The sequence below is a fragment of the Aulonocara sp. 'chitande type north' Nkhata Bay genome, linkage group LG6 (genome assembly GCF_057382095.1).
Source record: "Aulonocara sp. 'chitande type north' Nkhata Bay isolate Kocher_YH1m ecotype deep benthic linkage group LG6, A_spYH_male_GT1.1, whole genome shotgun sequence".
Taxonomy (NCBI): Eukaryota; Metazoa; Chordata; class Actinopteri; order Cichliformes; family Cichlidae; genus Aulonocara; species Aulonocara sp. 'chitande type north' Nkhata Bay.
Genome location: NC_141349.1, coordinates 10,811,164 through 10,831,142, shown reverse-complemented (window position 1 = coordinate 10,831,142; position 19,979 = coordinate 10,811,164). Strand labels below are relative to the sequence as shown.

Sequence of the window (19,979 nt, the reverse complement as noted above, 5' to 3'; positions counted from 1 at the left end):
GTCTACCCCACCCTTTGCCTAATGACAGCTGGGATGGGCTTCAGTCTCCTTAATGACCCAGTAGTTAAAAAGATGGATGGATTTCCTGAAATAGAAAAGTCACTGAAATAACGTAAACTGTCAAACATAGAACTATGGCAAACAGTCAACACGATCTGAGATCCTGCTGGTGGTTAGGGAGGATATACGTGATTCTGTTTGTTGTTTAAACATATTTATAGAGTTAAGAGTTCAGATTGCTGGAAGAACAACATTCACGCAGTCTGATTGCTGTTTTTCTCCCAAAATGTAGAAACACCTGCTAACCATGGCACACTCTGCTTTTCCATTAGGTCTGTGCAAATACTACTTAAGTACACTCATCCTCCTGTGCCATTAGTGATATTAACAGAGTGTAGTCCATTTACGTTGGGCTTCAGCATCTACGCACATGTTGGCAGATTTTCTGAGTAATGTAAGTTTAGGAGGACGTCACTGTGGAGAGGAGTGAGGTTCTTTTTTTTAAACAAAAATAACCGAGACAGAGTTTTAGTGTGGAAGGAGCCATTATGTTCCCAAAGTTCATTTATGTTTCCCACAGATGCAGCAACATGATTCACAATGAGTCAACATGAGCAATGTTAATCATGACTGCAAAAAGATTAGCAACTGTGAAAGTGGAAGATGAAAAGTTATAACCTTGTTTACATATAAACAAGTTACAGTAACAGTGTACACACACACTCATGCAGCTACCGATCAGGGATAACATTATGACCACAGGCCACAGGTCCCCCTTTTGATACCAAAACAGCCCTGAAGAATGGACTCCACTGGAGCCCTGAAGGTGTGCTGTATCTGCAACAAGATTCTAGCAACAGATCCTTTAAGTTCTGGAAGTTGCGAGGTGGGGCCTCGGAGCTTCTCAACCTTAAACATGTTGTTGTACTCTTTAAACCAGTCCTGAAACATGTTTGCGTTGCTGAAAGACGGCACAGCTTTAGAGGCCATGTATTTCTGTTGCTCCGTGGTTCAGTTCTGATGCTCATGTGCCCATTTTTGGTGCTTTCATGAATGGACAGAGGTCAGCACGGGCACCCTGACTGGTCTGCAGCTATGCAGCCTCATGCGCTGCACATGACCCTGTTGCTGGTTCACCACTGCGCCTTCCTTGGACCACTTTTGATAGATACTACTGCAAGCCGGGAACCCCCCACAAGAGCTGCAGTTTGGAGATGATCCAGCCATCACAATATTAATATTATTAATATTGCAGACTTACTCAAATCCCTGTGCTCGCCCATTTTTCTGCTTTTAACTCATAAACTTTGACTACAAAATGTTCAGTTGCTCTGTAATACATCCCACCCACTAACAGGTGCCCCGATAAAGAAATAATCAGTGTTATTCACTTCACCTATCAGTGATCATAATATTAAGCCTCATTGGTGTATACTGTTAAAATTAGATACTCATGTTAAACATGGCCCAAATTTGTAAACCTTGTGGCCAATGCATGTGCAAGTAATCGCTGTGCACAGTGAGGTTTAGGACAGTGTTTACTGCTTGTTTATCTGTGTAATATGTGGGGACATCGTTAATATGGTCATCTCATGCTCACAGCTCTGGCTGTGAACACAGCCACCGCCTGCTCTTTCAACCTGTTTATAATGAACAGAAGAAAGCTGGCTTAAAGTGAGGGTGGCTGTTATAACCCTAGCAGGCTCCCACAGGTTCAGCTGCCGCCCATTTCTCCTGAGGAGCCAGTGTATAGCTGGATACAAGCTTGTGAAGAGCTCCTCGGTGTACGCCAGTGTCAGTACTGTGGTGACCTTAGGTGTTTGTTTCCCAGCCTGCAGAGGCTTGTGTAGTGATGTGCTTTGACGTATTTGACGATGAGTTTATCGCTGTGTTTGAGCTAGTAGTGAGCAGCCAGTGCCCTATGTGAGAGTGAAGTTTTTCTTTGATTACCCATTTCTTGTCTTTTCAGCAGATTCTAGTCTGTTGACATCCTTTGTTGGAGTGATATAACAGTATAGTTGACTCGTTATCTGTCCCCTGAGCTTATCATTGTTAATCCCCTCATCCCCTAGCCCTTTCCTGAGGGTGTAAGAGTGGCCTTAAAGGAAATGGCTTTTTTTAGACAGTGGATGAACAGTTAAATGTCAATCATAAAATGTCAATCAAGTACATCAACATTAGTTGACTGCAGCCACAATACTCTTAAAACAGTTTGCAGCCTCATACTTCCTCCTTTATCTTAAAAACTCAAATTATTTCAGTGTTACTCTAAAAGTCATACCTTGATGACGATCAGCAGGTAGCACAAGCAGATGACCAGCAGGGGGCAGAAGAATCCAACAGTGCACGTGTAGACAATAAACGATGTCTTCCACACTTCTGCTGGTTCAGGCCACACGATGCTGCAGTTCCCATCATCCTTCAGCACATCCGCGAACACCACTACCGGCAGCACCACCACAAAGGACCCCGCCCAAACGGTGCCACTGATAGCCTTAGCCACGTGGGGGCGCCGCCACCAAGAAGAGCGGATGGGATGCACCACAGCCAGGTATCGGTCCACTGACATCACAGTTAGACAAAAGATGCTGGTAAACTGGTTGATGGCATCCACTGTCATAACCACTCGGCACATCAGAGAGCCGAAAGGCCACGAGAGCAAAGCGTTCTGTACCGCCAAGAAGGGTAGGCCCAGCATGAAAAGCTCATCTGCAATGGCTAGATTGAGGATGTAGATGTTTGTGACTGACTCGTGTTTTGTGTAGTTGACAACAACATGGATGACCAGAGTGTTTCCCACCAAGCCAACGACACAAACGATGCCATAAATGAGTGGGATGAAGATTCCAGCCAAGCCAGGGAGGGATCCTGGTTTACTTTTGGTGCAATTTTGACAGGAGCTGTTAAGGAGAAACGAAGTGTCATCTTGGTTGAAGCTGTGAAGCGGTTCGGAGGGAGTAGAAAGGAGCAGGAAATGAGAGTAGGAGGGGGCAGAGGTGTTGCTCCAGGTAGCTGTAGGGACTTCCTGAGGCAGCAAAGCAAACTGGACGAGCTCCATCGAGGCGTTAACGACTATCAGGCAACAGTTGTTGGTAAGCTCACATCAGTAGAAGATCAGCAGCCCTACAGAAAGCAAAGTTAATTAATTTAGCACACTTCATGTGGACATGAAATATAAAGCAATTAATGCATTAAAGGTGTATTCTAACATTTCGGAGATGTCCAGTTAATCAACTCTTCCAACAAATCAGCCGTGTTGGTTGTTCGTCCACTGAAATGTGTCTGTAAAGCTATAAAGTTTCTTCTGGGACCTTTTCTGAGTTCTGTTTTCAGTTTCTGTTCGAGCAGATCTGTTGTTGGAGAAAATGCTTCATCCTTTGTAGCATCCTTTACATCAGGGGTCCCCAATCCCAGTCCACGAGGGCCGGTGTCCCTGCAGGTTTTAGATGTGTCCTTGATCCATCACAGCTGATTTAAATGGATAAATTACCTTCTTAACATGTCTTGAAGTTCTCCAGAGGCCTGGTAATGAACTAATCATGTGATTCAGGTGTGTTGACCCAGGGTGAGATCTAAAACCTGCAGGGACACCGGCCCCCGTGGACTGGGATTGGGGAACCCTGCTTTACATGGTGGAATAGACACAGCACACAGTTTGCATGCAATTATACACACTGCAGCAAACTTGTTGCTTAACTTTAAAATATAAATATAGTACATAATAATAGTTTTTGTCAAAGTATAGAATTTATGTAAAACCCTTAGGAGTAAGAAAGGTGCTCGGTGTTATTTAGCACCTGGATTATCATTAATGTAACGTTAATCCAGGTCCATGAAACTTCAACTAAACTGCATTATAATTGTGTTTTAGAGTTTTAGAGGAAACATCTAGGCTGACTGTGTAAAGGTAACAGATTTCCCATCACGTCTTAGATTGTTCTTTGCTAGTATGGACTTTAAATTATTATTGGATAGACAGCAACTTGGGAAGTCTTGTTACCTTGAGGTTGCCTGGAGACAGCCGGCACTCAAGTGCTGTATTGTTCTTGGTTTCAAGTGGGCAGGAGACTTTTGCTGCATGTTTAGTGTTTATGTCTTCTCTGTAAAACTCACAAGTGACATTTTTTTGCATCTAGACAACAATACTATATAACTAGCTAATGTGAGCTTTAGGGGTATTTAAATGTTTTAACAGGCTTCTGTCAAAAATAGACGTGCAAGCACTATTACATTTTTCATCTTACTATTGGCAAGAGAATGAGTGAGCCAGTTTAATAAAATATAAAACTGTGTCTCTAAAAGATATGTAGCAAAGAAAGATAAAACATAGAAAACAATGGCATACACAGCAGTAAGAGAGAATGAACAGGCAACAACATGTATTGACAAAGACACACTTTTCTATGTACACATAACGTTGACTGCTGCTGATGTTGGACAACACCTAAAAGTTTCAAAAGTTTGGCCATATCTGCCCAGTGGCTTGATGAATACTAAGCTATTAATAAACATAACAACCTTCCTTCCGTCACAACAAAGCAAGCGAGCACCAGAACACAGACATAAGGTATTTAGTTTTATTAGTACGAGACTTGTTTATGAAGCCATCCCAGCTTCTTAATCACCACTGTTCCACACACAGGCACACCCTCATCCCTCACAGCGATGGTTAATAATTGGTGGAACAAAATGCACTGACCTATGGGGGAAAAATAGCAGAGGCATATCTTCTGCGACCTCAACTGAGTAAAGTACATTAATGCAGATGTGAAGATGAGCGGAAGAGCGGGGAAGGTAAGGTGAATTATATACACCACTAAAGAATCCCCCAGAGACAGTTACTTTAGATTAAAATAAGTACAAATATTGGCAGCACACAGGAAATGTACACACTTTGAAGCATGACTGAATTCTCTTTCAGTGTTTGGAGATTTTTTTTGCTTTGCTTTAATTACATTTCATTCATTACAACCTAAAGGGCACCAGTACCACCAGTGGAGAATAAGACCACAGTGTTCACTGGTCAAACACGTGATCAAATCATGGTGAATGTCAATCCTTATGTACAGTTTTTAGACCAAACCTAAGAGCCATCCATAGGTCATGACCTCAATTACTAAATGTGAATGCCAGAGGATGGTATATGCCGTGGATCTCAACTGCTTAATGCTGCTACTGCTTTTATGAAGCAACAGGGTAAAGACAAGAAGTCGATAAATATAGAAATATTAACTTGTACCTAATATCGAATTACACTTATACTTGGGGTTATTTAGGCTTTTAAAACCTCATGTTTAAATCAGAAATTATTCAAATGAAAGAAGGCTAAGATGGATTTTTTTATAATGTGTGCACATTGTGTAAGGAGTCTTTAGTGAAGAGATCCTATTGTGACATCATCATATAAGGGAGTAGTGATATATTGAGCTGTACTGGAAAAATCCCCTGGAGGGAGTCTAGACGGTGGTGATAGCAGCGCAGGGGTGAAGGATGATGCTGGAGATCTGGATGGATGTGATGTGGAGCATGACAAATGGTGAGATTAATGGATGGACCTGAGGACAGAGGTCCTGATTAAAAGTGAGGATGAATGGGGTGGAAGAGTTTTCCATCAATCTGACAAGGAAATGACCACAGAGAGCAGCAGAGGCTTAGACATTTTTTAAATGACCACAGTGCAAAAAATTGGATAAGAGACAGAAACTATGATAAACACAGAGAGGAACATCATCAGTCAGTCGCCTTTATAAACTAGGTGCTGTGTGAGAGGGAACATGAATGGGTGGTATAAACGTGAGACAGTCTTCTTGACTAACCTTTGACAGGCTTCGTATCACAAACAGTGCTGTGATTGTGAATATGGAGTTGTACAACGTTCAGGTGTCACACTGTACAAAGACACGGAGCTAAAATGGTTCAACAGATTAAATCGAGGCACCAATTATTTCTCTGGCCTCAGTCATTGATTTTTTTTTCCAGTCAGTGAACTTGAGTGACGTATAAAGTCTCAATAAGTCCTTTTCAATAAAGCGTATCAGGAGTACACAAAAGAAAAGAATGTTGTAATGCAGTAAAAGTGGTTCAGCAAAATATTAAAAATCAGCTGAGGCACAAGAGCCAGTGCTCACTCTTAAATCCTGTCTCCTTAAATAAAAAATATAAAAAAAATTATCGTTCTGGTTTTTATGGTTCCAAAATTTATTAAAAAAACAGTTTTGGATAGATAATGAACAAATAGTAGGAAACCAAAACCTTTCTGTGGTTACACATTGTGACTATTTGGAGTGCATTCTCTTTGTAATCCAACCTTGTGGCTAGTATGTGCATCATTTATTAAGCTTAAAAAAATCCACAATTACCTTCAAGTTCTGTCCTTGTCTCTCTATGCTCCCTTTTCCTCCTTCTCTTTCCTCTCATTCAGCAGCCAGTCACAGCACAAGGCTGCCCCTTCCTGAGCCTGGTACTGCCACATGTTGCCTCTTATTAAAATGAGTTCTTCCTCCCCTCTGTTGCCATGTGGTTGCTCACAGTGAATTGCTGGGTTTTTCTCTATGATTTTGTAGGATCTTTGTCTTGTGATAGAAAGCGCCTTGAGGCAACTGTGGCTGTGAATTGGCACTATAATAATAAAATGGAATTGAACATATAAAAACTATAGTAATGCAATTCACATCCATGGTTAGTGAAGACAAATGATTTTCTAACATATCACTGTCATAACGAGAATATCTGTTAATTAATATATAAAAGGGGAAATAAGAAGTTTAATGGTTCCATAACACAAACAGGAGTGGTTGCAGGTATCTTTTGTTTTGTTTTTTACTCACACCATACATTAGATAGTCACTGAATGTCCCACTGAGATGTGAACAGTCAGCAAGGCTAACCTAATCACACACACACTCCCCTACACTCTCCTCATTTTGCCTTTGCTATTGCCTCCCACCCTAATCTCTGATAAACACAATAAGAGCAGACTGACAATTTTTCTTCCTGAAGTGCATCACTTCTCTTGTCTGCCATTGCACGAGCAGCTCTGTGAAAACCCTCCCAGGAGGTGTTGCTATGGTAACATAAGGTCAAGACAAGGCTTAAAGGTCCCTGCATGGAGCAAATTGACGAGATAAGTGAGAGTCTGAATGACTGCTGATTGAAGAGTCCTTGCATTTACATTCAAATACAAAGAGTATTGTGTGTGAGAGGCCAGGTGTGTGACAAATGCATTTGTGCATGTGTGTACACAAAACCTGCCCTCTGTGCATCTGCAGAGTGAAGATAATATAGTCTTAGAGATCTCAGGGTAAATTTATGTTAACTGGTTGTTATTTAAAGTCTGATGCTAGCTGAAGTGATGATTACAATTCTAAATGTTCACTTGTTTGCTATACATATCTATATTTATCTGCCATTTGTGGCATAGAATGGAATATGTATAGTTTTCAAAGCAAATCTTAAAATAATAGGCTCAACACAAAATATGATTGAGCTGCTGGTTTGGCAAATTTTGCATAGTCTGTTCTCTCCTAATGCAGACATCCGGAGAAACAGAAGCTAGAAAGTTTGTTAAAAATAGGAAGGTACTTACTTTTTTATTATTTCACATCTCAAGGATTACTCTATCATTCTGGCAAACAAGGTTATCCAGTCATATGGCTTACTAATTCAGTGTTCTGGTTCACTTTCCCCACTTTTTACCTCATTTTGTGGCTGCAGCAGGGAAAAGCAAATGCCAAGCATACAAATTTGAATATCAAACACATTTGGAAAAGACTCAAGACTGGATCGAGAGCGTGAAACGGTAATCTTCTGTGGTTTCGTAACCTTATCATTCTGTGCAAGCAGGAAAAAACTTAAATGACGTTGAAGCTGTGCTGAAAAAAATAAATGTAGAAAAAAATCTCATGTGTAACTGAAATATGTATTTTGCCTGATCATTAAACTTTAATGGTAACTTACTGGTTGTCATTTACAGTAATTTAACTATTAATAATAAGTGAATGCCATATGCCACATATGAGACTGAATAAAAAATATAATATATATTAATTTTACAAAGTGACACAATGAAAAAGAATAAAAAATTAAATTTAAAACCTTGATTTCTGATTTTTTAAAATTAATAAATTGAATGTAAATATATTTAAAGAAAAAAACCCTGTTTAAGTGAGACAGCACAGGGTTTACAAATGAACTGGTGAAATTGTACCTATTTGCTGAGGCAGTACAATGAGAGGCCTGGGTGGGGTGACTGCAGCTCCGGAGGTAGAGCAGATCACCTACTGATCGGAAGGTTGGTGGTTCGATCCCTGGCTCATGTATCCTTGGGCAAGATACTAACCCCAGGTTGCTCTCCGATGCATCCATTGGAGTATGAATGTGTGTGAATGTCAATAGAAAGCACTCAGTTTAGAGACAGTGCTTGTGAGATTGGGTGATTGTGGCATGTTGTATAGAGCGCTTTGAGTACTCCGGGAGAGTAGAAAAGTGAAAGCTATGTAAGAATCAGTCCATTTGTACAGTATAATTTGAGGCAGCAGTTCATAACTTACCGAAATTATGCAACGCTTTCAAACTGTCGGTGGTCTAAGCAGCAGTCCTTTCTATCCACTTGTTCACTACACACTTTAACGACATTACAGTTCAATGTGTTTTTTCTTAATCTCATCAGTCCCATGTTTTCCTGTGCTGGCTTGAACACCTTTAGGCTTTCACGTCAGAGACTTTCTCACTGCTCTAATTCAACTCTGACTAAACTCAATGCTGCAAACTCAGTTTGTGATTACCAACAAATGCATGTCACTTTGTTCCTCATGAATCAGTAGAAAATAAAATCCACTTTCACTGAAGCCTCAGTGTATTTCAGCATAGGCTTTACAGTTAGCCTTTGAATTAGCTGAAGCCAAGATGTCATCTTGAGATTTTCAGAGCCTTTTCCAGAGGAAAGACTATTATACTGAGTCATGCACCACCTCAGCAGTTATTGTGCCTCGATGGAATTCACTGAAGGTGTGTGTACTCATAACTGGATGCCACGGCTGACACTGCAGGACAACACACTTCTCTACTCCCATATCGATCATTCCAGCTGTTCATCCACAACATCACTGAATCCCAAATTCAGTTCGCATACCGCCACAACAGGTCCACTGATGATGCCATAGCTCTGACACTACATACTGCCCTGTGACACCTGGAGAAGAGAGACACGTATGTGAGAATGCTGTTTGTAGATTACAGCTCAGCATTCAATACCATCGTTCCCTCGAAGCTGGACAGGAAACTGCAGGATCTAGGACTGAGCAGCTCCCTCTGCAGCTGGATCCTTAGCTTCCTGTCTGACAGACGCCAAGTGGTCAGACTGGGCAGCATCACCTCATCCCCCATCACACTGAACACTGGTGCTCCACAGGGGTGTGTACTGAGCCCTCTCCTGTACTCACTCTACACCTACGACTGCACAGCCACTAACAACTCCAACATCATTGTGAAGTTTGCGGACGACACTACAGTGGTGGGTCTTATCACCAACGGTGATGAGACGGCCTACAGGGAGGAGGTCAGCGCCCTGACCCACTGGTGTCAAGACAACCATCTCACACTCAACGTCGCAAAGACAAAGGAGTTGATAGTGGACTTCCGGAAGTGCAGAGAAGTACACACCCCCATCACCATCAACAGCGCTGCTGTGGAGAGAGTGAGCAGCTTCCGGTTCCTTGGGGTACATCTGGCTGAGGATCTTACGTGGTCAGTACACATAAACAAAACAGTGAAGAAGGCGCAACAGCGCCTCTTCTTTCTCAGGAGACTGAAAAGATTTGGCATGAACCTCCGCATCCTCAGGACCTTCTATCACTGTGCCATTGAGAGCATCCTCACTGGATGCATCACCACCTGGTATGGCAACAGCACCGCCTACAACTGCAAAGCTCTCCAGCGAGTAGTGCGGCGCTCTGAACGGATAATTGGAGGTGAGCTTCCCTCCCTCCAAGACATCTACAGGAAGCGCTGCCTGAGGAAAGCGGGGAGGATCATCAAGGACTCCAGTCACCCCAGCCATAAACTGTTCAGACTACTTCCCTCAGAAGGAGGTTCTGCAGCATCCGGTCCCGAACCAGCAGACTGAGAGACAGCTTCTTCCACCAGGCCATCAGACTGCTGAACACGTCATAGACACCTCAGCTTCACTACTGGAACTTCAACATTATGCACTCCATACGGTACAGTAATGCCACTGTTTTGCACATGTCTCAACTCTGTATATTTTTATATATTTTATTTTATTGTTTACTCTATTTAATTGTAAAATATGTGTATACACACACACACACACACACACACACACACACACGTAGAAAAACATTTAGTATACACATCCAGAAATGCATATACGATTATATATTGTACATATATTTATTAGTTTCAGATTTAGCCATTCTTGTATTTTGCTTGTTTACGTTATTGTATTTTGCACAACTCTGTTGCTTGTGAAGCTCGCACACAAGAATTTCACTCACATGTACTGTACCAATGTACCTGCACATGTGATGTGACAATAAAAGTGATTTGATTTGATTTGAGTTATTTCCATAATGATGCTTGCTCATAACTGCAAAGCGACACTAGCAGTATTGTACTTAGAGATTAGCTGGTGAAGCGACAATTGCTTGGCACATAATAACCCTGGATACTATTGTTGTGGTTTCTGCTAATGAAAATAGCTTGCACCTGCTGTGAGCTTCAGCTGTTGTGTCTTTCAAAGGGACAAGCTGAAAACTTTAAAAAATCCACATTCATGCTGACAGCGGTTTGGTGCACGATGCTTTAATAAACACTTTTAACATCAGTTTCCATGTTTTTTTTTAATGTTTTTGTTTTTTTCCTATCACCATTACGTGTTGTACAACCATCAATTTGGCTTTAACCTCTCATATTTCTGGTGTGATTAACCACTCATAAAGACAAAAGAGAGCATAAGAGACGAAAAAGAGATGTCCTTGAATAAATTTCAATAGTTGAATTTTTGGAAAGCATTTATACTAACATTAATGGTGACTCTCTTTATAAGAGGCCTGGTGATGATTACATGGTTGATACTGGTGGTAAATACATGTTTCCTCCTCACTGAAAACTCTGTTGACGCCTGCGTAATACCTCGTAATTGTTCAATCCACAGCTTGGAACAAACAACCTCCTGATGCAATCTAGAGGCCACAAGGTACCCATTAACACAGACGCCTGTCTGGCAACTGTTTCGTTGGGGAAGTGAATGCCTGCTGATTGCCCAAAGGGCCGCTCATTATTGTTACATTCACTAAGTGCATTTTAGGGCATTTCTATTGTTTCTTTTAATGTCAGTCTGGTCTTTTCTTTTTTTGCCACCCTTATTCCTAGCATATAAAAAATAGGACAGGAAAAAGCAAAGACTGTTGGTGGTGTGGCCACCAGGCTGCAGAGGGTATCTCATAAAGGGTAATGGGGAAGAGTAACCATCACTCACTGCACAAAATAGATTTCAAAGCCTTACTCATCAAGCTGTCATTAAGAAGGTGCCAAGGAATTGCAGCATAAATTATATACATTTATGTGCATCTGTCCATTTATTTCATATGGTTTATAATGTTAGTTATAATTGTGGATACAACTGATCATCACACGACGATGATGCTGCACAAAATCATCACTTGAATTCCTTGCTGCGACGCTTTGAGCTTGGACATGAACACACCTAAGTATATGTACACTTCGTGTAGACAAAACATTTAGAGACTGGAGCTTGAAACACACTCCTGCATCTGTGAATTTGCATTATATGCCAATAAAATACAACAATAATGCTAATGACACACACATTTAAAAAAAGCTTACCAAAGTCAGTACATTCTAGGTTGGCAGCAGTCTCCAGGGTTAGGGTCGCTAAAGCTGCTAGCAAATGCTAGGTAACACCTCAGCTAGTTAAAAATCACTGAACATGTTTGTGCTATTTTGGACCATTTTAACGAGTTTATCTGGCAAATTATATGTCTTCTGTCACAAAAAGGTCTGTGACTTAAATTGTAATACTGTATGAATATGCTTCAGTCTATGTATGCAAGTTGCTAATCAAGATAAACCACATTAGCTTCTAACTAGCTGCTAGCACTACAGCCTCTCATCCAAATATGGCCATTGTTTACTTCCAAAGAAAAACAATGGTGACAGCCAAAATGACAAACTTGAAGCTTCAAAGCAGTAGTCCACAAAAGAGTATGTGCTCTTGTTGTGATTGGGTCCAAATTTTATGTAGAGTGTTTGACTTTAGGTAACATTTAAATAGTGATAATATTATCAGTGTGAAATATTGTACTTTTTGTTTACTAAATTTCGCCTATTCAATATCTACAGTTACTAAAGCCCCATCTTTGCAAGATAGACCAGTAAACATTTGTGAGTTACTTTAGCCCAAAGTACAAAGATCCTAAGCTTGTATTTTCACAAAAACACATATATGCTTTCAGCAAGGCAAATATTTGGACTATAAATATTCATTTGTGATATTTCTTTGGGGAAAATAGTGGGTTTGTGATGTGTGTACACTGTTTATGACATGTAATACACAGTAATGTTCTTTTTTTTTCCATCCATCCATCCATCCATCTTCATCCGCTTTATCCGGAGCCGGGTCGCGGGGGCAGCAGCCTAAGCAAAGAGGCCCAGACCTCCCTCTCCCCAGCCACCTCCTCCAGCTCATCCGGGGGAACACCAAGGCGTTCCCAGGCCAGCCGAGAGATATAATCTCTCCAGCGTGTCCTGGGTCTGCCCCGGGGCCTCCTCCCGGTGGGACATGCCTGGAACACCTCACCCAGGAGGCGCCCAGGGGGCATCCTTGTCAGATGCCCGAACCACCTCAGCTGGCTCCTTTCGATGTGGAGCAGCAGCTGCTCTACTCTGAGCCCCTCCCGGATGGCCGAACTTCTCACCCTATCTCTAAGGGAGAGGCCAGCCACCCTTCGGAGGAAGCTCATTTCCGCCGCTTGTATCCGCGATCTCGTTCTTTCGGTCACTACCCACAGCTCGTGGCCATAGGTGAGGGTAGGGACGTAGATCGACCGGTAAATTGAGAGCTTCGCTTTTACACTCAGCTCCCTCTTCACCACGACGGACCGGTGCAGCGTCTGCATTACTGCAGCCGCAGCCCCAATCCGTCTGTCGATCTCCGGCTCCCTTCTCCCATCACTCGCGAACAAGACCCCGAGATACTTGAGCTCCTCCACTTGGGGCAGGAACTCATCCCCGACCCGGAGTGGGCACTCCACCCTTTTCCGGCTGAGAACCATGGCCTCAGATTTGGAGGTGCTGATCCTCATTCCCGCTGCTTCACACTCGGCTGCGAACCGTTCCAGTGCGAGCTGGAGGCCCTCACCCGATGAAGCCAACAGAACCACATCATCTGCAAAAATCAGAGATGAGATTCTGAGGCCACCGAAGCGAAAGCCCTCCGCCACTTGGCTGCGCCTAGAAATCCTGTCCATAAAAATTATGAACAGAACCGGAGACAAAGGGCAGCCCTGGCGGAGCCCATCACCCACCGGGAACGAGTCCGACTTATTGCCGGCAATGCGAACCAAGCTCTTGCAACGGTTGTATAGGGATCGAATGGCCCGTAGCAATGGGCCAGACACCCCATACTCCCGCAACACCTCCCACAGGACACCCCGAGGGACACGGTCGAATGCCTTCTCCAAGTCCACAAAACACATGTAGACTGGTTGGGCAAACTCCCATGCACCCTCAAGTATCCTGGAGAAGATAAAGAGCTGGTCCAGTGTTCCGCGACCAGGACGAAAACCGCATTGTTCCTCCTGTATCCGAGGTTCGACTAGCGGACGAACTCTCCTTTCCAGCACCCTGGCATAGACTTTCCCAGGGAGGCTGAGGAGTGTGATCCCCCTGTAGTTGGAACACACCCTCCGGTCCCCCTTCTTAAAGATGGGGACCACCACCCCGGTCTGCCAGTCCACAGGTACTGCCCCTGATCTCCACGCAACATTGCAGAGGCGTGTCAACCAGGACAGCCCTACAACGTCCAGAGCCTTCAGGAACTCGGGGCGGACCTCATCAACACCAGGGGCTCTGCCACCAAGGAGTTGTTTAACTGCCTCAGTGACCTCGCCCCCGGAAATTGGCGGGTCATTCCCCTCATCCCCAGACTCTGCTTCCTCCTCGGAAGACGTGTCAGTAGGATTAAGGAGGTCCTCGAAGTATTCCTTCCACCGCCTGACAATTTTCTCAGTCGACGTCAGTAGCGCTCCGCCAGCACTATACACAGTGCAGGTAGAGCACCGCTTTCCCCTCCTGAGACGCCTGACGGTTTGCCAGAATCTCTTCGAGGCAGTCCGAAAGTCTTTTTCCATGGCCTCTCCGAACTCCTCCCACACCCGAGTTTTTGCTTCAGCCACTGCCCGAGCCGCATTCCGCTTGGCCTGTCGATACCTGTCCGCTGCCTCCGGAGTCCCACAGGCTAACCAAGCCCGATAGGACTCCTTCTTCAGCCTGGTGGCTCCCTTCACCTCTGGTGTCCACCATTTGGTTCGGGGATTACCACCGCGGCAGGCACCAACCACCTTGCGGCCGCAGCTCAATGCAGCAGCTTCGGCAATGGAGACGCTGAACATGGTCCATTCGGACTCAATGTCCCCAGTCTCCCTCGGAATGCTGTTGAAGCTCTGCCGGAGGTGTGCGTTGAAGATCTCGCGGACTGGGGCTAGACGTTCCCAGCACACCCTCACTACGCGTTTAGGTGCACCAGGTCTGTCCAGCGTCCTCCCCCGCCACCTGATCCAACTCACCACCAGGTGGTGATCAGTTGACAGCTCAGCCCCTCTCTTTACCCGAGTGTCCAGAACATATGGTCGCAGGTCTGCTGATACGATTACAAAATCGATCATCGACCTACGGCCTAGAGCGTCCTGGTGCCACGTGCACTTATGGACACTCTTATGTTCGAACAGGGTGTTCGTTATGGCCAAACTGTGATTAGCACAGAAGTCCAATAACAAAGCACCGCTCGGGTTCAGATCAGGGAGGCCGTTCCTCCCAATCACGCCCCTCCAGGTCTCGCTGTCGTTACCCACGTGAGCATTGAAGTCTCCCAGCAGGACAACAGAGTCTCCAGGTGGAGCACCCTCCAGCACCCCCCCCCCCCAGGGACTCTAAGAAGGCTGGGTACTCTGAACTGCCACTCGGTGCATAAGCGCAGATGACAGTCAGGACCCGTTCCCCGACCCTAAGGCGCAGGGAACAAACCCTCTCGTCCACCGTTCTTTTTTTTTTTTTAAAGCAATTTCACTCGAAGCAGGAGAGCATAGATTGAGCAGAGATACACCATCAGCTAATTGGCTATCCATTAGTCCTACTCCCTCAGGGAATCTACTTCCTCTGTTGCGGTTTAATAAACAGATTTGGACTGGATCCAGTCACCTCCACACCGCTGCCCGCCTCCACACTTTTTATTACAAAGCTGACAAGTGCTCACAGATTGCACAGAGTGTGATCAATAATCTTACAAGCATGTCATGTGGATCAAAGATCTGCAAATGCAAACATGGTCACAGAATGGTTTTGGTTGTATTTCAGTTTTTCCGAACGACACATATGGATGGACTTATCTATGGATAGATAAACACGCAGGGAGGTGTTCGTGTGCACACATGAGTCATTTGGCCCTAAGGCAGTGACTGAAGTTAAAAAACACAGGAGACTGCAGCACCCACAGTGTCACACTGCTTGTGGAGGGTAGATTTTTGGGAAGGTATACAGGAATTTGTGGGGGGTGCATTAATGCTTACATGCATTGCCACAGTTCTGCTAAAACCAATATCAGCAACACTTTTATCCTCTTCCTACACAGCGTGCAGGACACATGCAGTTTATGAAAAAAAAAACGTACCACAGGTGAACAGACGAGAATGAAAAGCTTTAAAAGCTAAAGAGTGGTGACCAATTAAATTAAAAGCTCTGTTTCCTCGGACAGTGAAAGAAAGAGAAAACAAAGGGTCACGTAGAGGTTAATTTTTTTTTTTACTTGTTTCACAGCAGTCCATTAATTCAAGCAGCAGGGCTTCAATAACAGTGTTCTAAACCTTATCAGTGATAGTGGAGCAGATTTCATATTCCTTCCTCTTCTTTCCTCTTTCTTTTATTTCCTCTCTACCCTGTTGTTGTTTTCCCCTCATCTCTTCTTCTATCTCCTACACTGCATGTCACCCTTCTTCATCTCACTTGGTTTCTCCTCATCTCTTCTCTCGTGACTCCTATTCCTCTTAATTCTGCATTTTTTGTTTTTAGTTTGAGTTCAATTTCTATTCCAGTCCCCTTTTTGTATGTGTGACCCTTTAGAGCAAATCAAGGCCTCCACTTCCACCTGTATCGTTTTTAAAAGCCACATACACAAAAATCCTCATTTTTACAGTAATTCCAGGAGTTCTGTATCAGCAGCAGACAGATGAGCACCGTGACTGATAATGTTTTTGGCTTGCTGCACCTCCAGAGACACGACGCGAAATATATCTCACATTAATAAAGAGTATTAGAGATTAAAATAAATCCCACCAATACACAGCAACAACTAGGACAAAACAGAAAGACACGAGCAACACACAAAGCACAGACTGCTGAAGTGAACCTAAACACGACACCAGCGACCTTCACCTGATGTATTTACATGTAAGCACGAGTTTATGGCTGTGTGCTGTCCGCTATCACAGGTGAATTCTGCAAATAAAAATGTATCCAGCTGACGGCAATGGCTGCTGTTGTTTGGACGAGCCATCAAGTTTATGTTACTAAGTAAGACAAACTTAACGACGCTTCATTTTCACAGGCTTGTGTTAGCGGCAGTGTGGATTAAAAAGGCTGTCCTGCACACTCTAAACAGAGACTAAAGACATGACGAAGGGAAAAAAATACTTACAACTATCCGCTCACTGTGTTTCACCGGTCTGCACTTCAGCTGAGAACAGACTCACTCGGAGCCGTGAACAGCGGAGACTGTCTCAGAGCTCTGAGAGCTGAGGGGGTTTGTAAGAACAGCCTCCACCTACAATACCCACGCGCGCACACACGCGCCCGTGTTTCTTTTTTTTTCTTTCTCTCTGTTTTTTGTTGGAATTTCGAGGACCCTGCAGACACGACGTATTAGCAACTCTCTTAACCAATAGAAACCACAACCCTAGTTCTAGAAACAGTTTTAGATGTTTTATATATACATTATATTATAATGGTTATGCTCGGCTTAATCACATCCTGTATTATCCTCTCTCGTAGCTGAGCGCAAATGTTGTGGAAATCTGAAATAAATCAGGTTTTCTCTGCGACTTTAATTTGACTTTGCATTGGTTCAAATTACCAGCAGGTCCATGTGCTTTTTTACAAAGCACCTCCAATATTTACACATCACTGCCACGATCACACAATACGGTCAGAACGCTGTGTGCGAAAGATAACTGATGCATGAGCGTGTGGTATACCTGAAAGATTATTCTTTGCCCTCATAACACAAAACAATACTTTAATTCAACTGAAATAAATAAAATCTGTTTATTTATTCAAATTATTAGGAAGATATGCTCATAATAAATTGAATACATACCAATCAAGTACATTTCTTTTGGCCAGATTCCATTAAACTTTTTTCATGGACTTAAAAAAACAAAGACACAGAAAGTTGACATGTAATTAAATTAAAATCAGCATTTTGAGCATAAATATTTTCTGAGTGCATGAAGACAGAATGACAAAACATGGAGCCTTTCACTGAGTCAGGTCAGCTTCACACAGTCTTAAAATTTCCCATTACACTAATCAGTTGTTAATACCTTTGCGGGGAGTGCACAAATGAACAAACAGCTAAGCACCTGAATCTCTGGAGCCATTACTCATAGCAGCAGCTTTGGAAAACCATCACTTTATGCTTTTTAAACAAGTGCCATTAACATGGGTTCATTTTTTACTTTTTGTGCACTTAAATTTGAGTCCTCAAGACAAATTGGCGGTAAGAAGTACTGTATAACAAAGTACAGGGATAGTGCAATCACAGTGTCACATATTTTACACAAAGCAATTTTAAAATGCTGTGTTTGTTTAGACATTTAATTCTGATTCAGAAATGCAAACAAAGTGTTCAAAAATAGAGATTCATACGAACATAGCAGGCACTTTGCTTTGCTCTCTCGTCTTTCTGCCTCTGTGAATAGCTGTAAGTAAAAATGGAGGGGCCATTGACTAACAGTCCATGTTCAGACCAGACTTTTTAACTGAACGAGGCAGTCACTTTACGACCGTCAGCCAGTGCATTTCACCTTCCTCCTTAGCAATAACTAAGGCAAAAATGCAGTTCAACCCAAGGCATAGTGAGAATGGGCTTCATGAACATGGCTGAAGCAAATGTCATGTTCACAGTGTGAGATATGCCGAGTGGTGCATAAGTAGTTTGGGTCTCCTTAGAGAGTACTCTGAAGGTGTGCCTGCATGTGTGTGTTCTTCTATTGTCTGTCATTCCAGCACACAGTTCCAAGCAGTTTTCAAGCACCTACACCTGTGCGGCAGACTCACACCCAAGCTCCTGCAGTGGGAACTCTAACCTTTAGTACGTGTGTCCCCACTCAGCCAGGTGAGATATAGCAGAACCATCAATTCAGAGTCTGACAGTAAGGGTGACGACGAGCCTGACTGTTGGTCTGCTCCAAAACAAGCCCATAAGCAAGCTTTGAAATATTATGTTACAAAATTGTGAAACTGGGACATGAAATTTGATTTGAAAATGAAATTCATCCTGATCAGGAGCTGTTATGATCTAAATGGTGTTCTAGATCCAGTAAGCAAACAGGAAGAGCTGCAATGTGTGTGCTTTTTCATTAATGAATAAATAATACAAAGCTATAGTGCAGACTACAGCGCCATCCAGCTGGTGTTCGCTCTCTCTGCGGTAGAGTATCACTTCCTGTTCCAACACATAGTGGTGTTTTTGTGTAGCTTATCTGCGTAGCAGTTTAATTATAACCTTATAGATAACTTCTTATTTCATAGGGTTAGGGTTAATCGTCCTGCTTGACAATGACGTGCCCAAAGTGAATTGACTATTTCGCTTTGGACGTCTGCTTTCAGCACCTGACGGCATGTCCGGGTGAATGAGCCGCGCTTTGTGTTTACATCTTTTTGCGGATTCTGTTTACACATTCAAAATAAAGAGAGAGAAGTTTGTTTGTTTGTTTTTTGTTTCTTTAACTTTCATCAGAGTCAGAAGTATGCATACACTTCCTTATTATTTGGTAAAATTGCCCCAAAACTGTTTCACTTGGGCCACACGCTTCAGGTGTCCTTACACCAGCTTTCTGCAACAATTTGCTGGAATCTTGGCCCACTGCTCTTGACAGAACTGGTGTAACTGGGTCAGGTTTGTAGGTCTCCTTCCTGAGCGGTATGATGGTTGTACGTTCCTGTACTTTTTATTCTCTCGTATTATTGTCTGAATGGATGAATGTGGGACCTTCAGGCATCTGAAAATTGCACCTAAAGATGAGCCACACTTGTGGAGTCTACAATTCATTTCCTGATGTCTTGGTTGATTTTCCTATGATGTCAAAGAAAGAGGCTCTGTGTTTGGGGGTGTGGTTTTACATGCATCCACAAGTGTGCCACAAATGAACTCAAATGGACTTAATTAACCGATCGAATCATCTTAAGCTCAAAATAGAAAATATCTGGAGTTTAGCTTTTGTTTAAAGACACTTGCTTTTACTTTACTTGAGAGATACTGACCTCAACAAACAGCTTGGGTTCTTCAACTGTATCTTATGGACACTCAGGTGAAGAACAGAGCTGAGCTATGAACTGATGGTCACCTGATGGTGAGTTGGGTCAGGTGGTGGGGGAGGATGCTGGACACCCCTTTAACTGCCAGTTCGACAGCATTCTGAGGGAGGCTTTGGACACTGAGTCAGAAT

The 19,979-nt window shown here is 43.2% G+C and overlaps 1 protein-coding gene across 1 annotated transcript; it reads right to left on the bottom strand.

Moving 5' to 3' along the window:
• Positions 1 to 1,578: 1,578 nt before the first annotated feature.
• LOC147327279 (somatostatin receptor type 3-like) lies at positions 1,579 to 17,041 on the bottom strand. Its single transcript, XM_086294900.1, has 2 exons — positions 16,949 to 17,041; positions 1,579 to 3,123 (listed from the first exon to the last, which is right to left on the bottom strand). Exon 2 carries the CDS (start codon positions 3,056 to 3,058, stop codon positions 2,276 to 2,278), a length of 783 nt encoding a protein of 260 aa, XP_086151026.1. The 5' UTR covers positions 3,059 to 3,123; positions 16,949 to 17,041; the 3' UTR covers positions 1,579 to 2,275.
• Between the last annotated feature and the right edge of the window lie 2,938 nt (positions 17,042 to 19,979).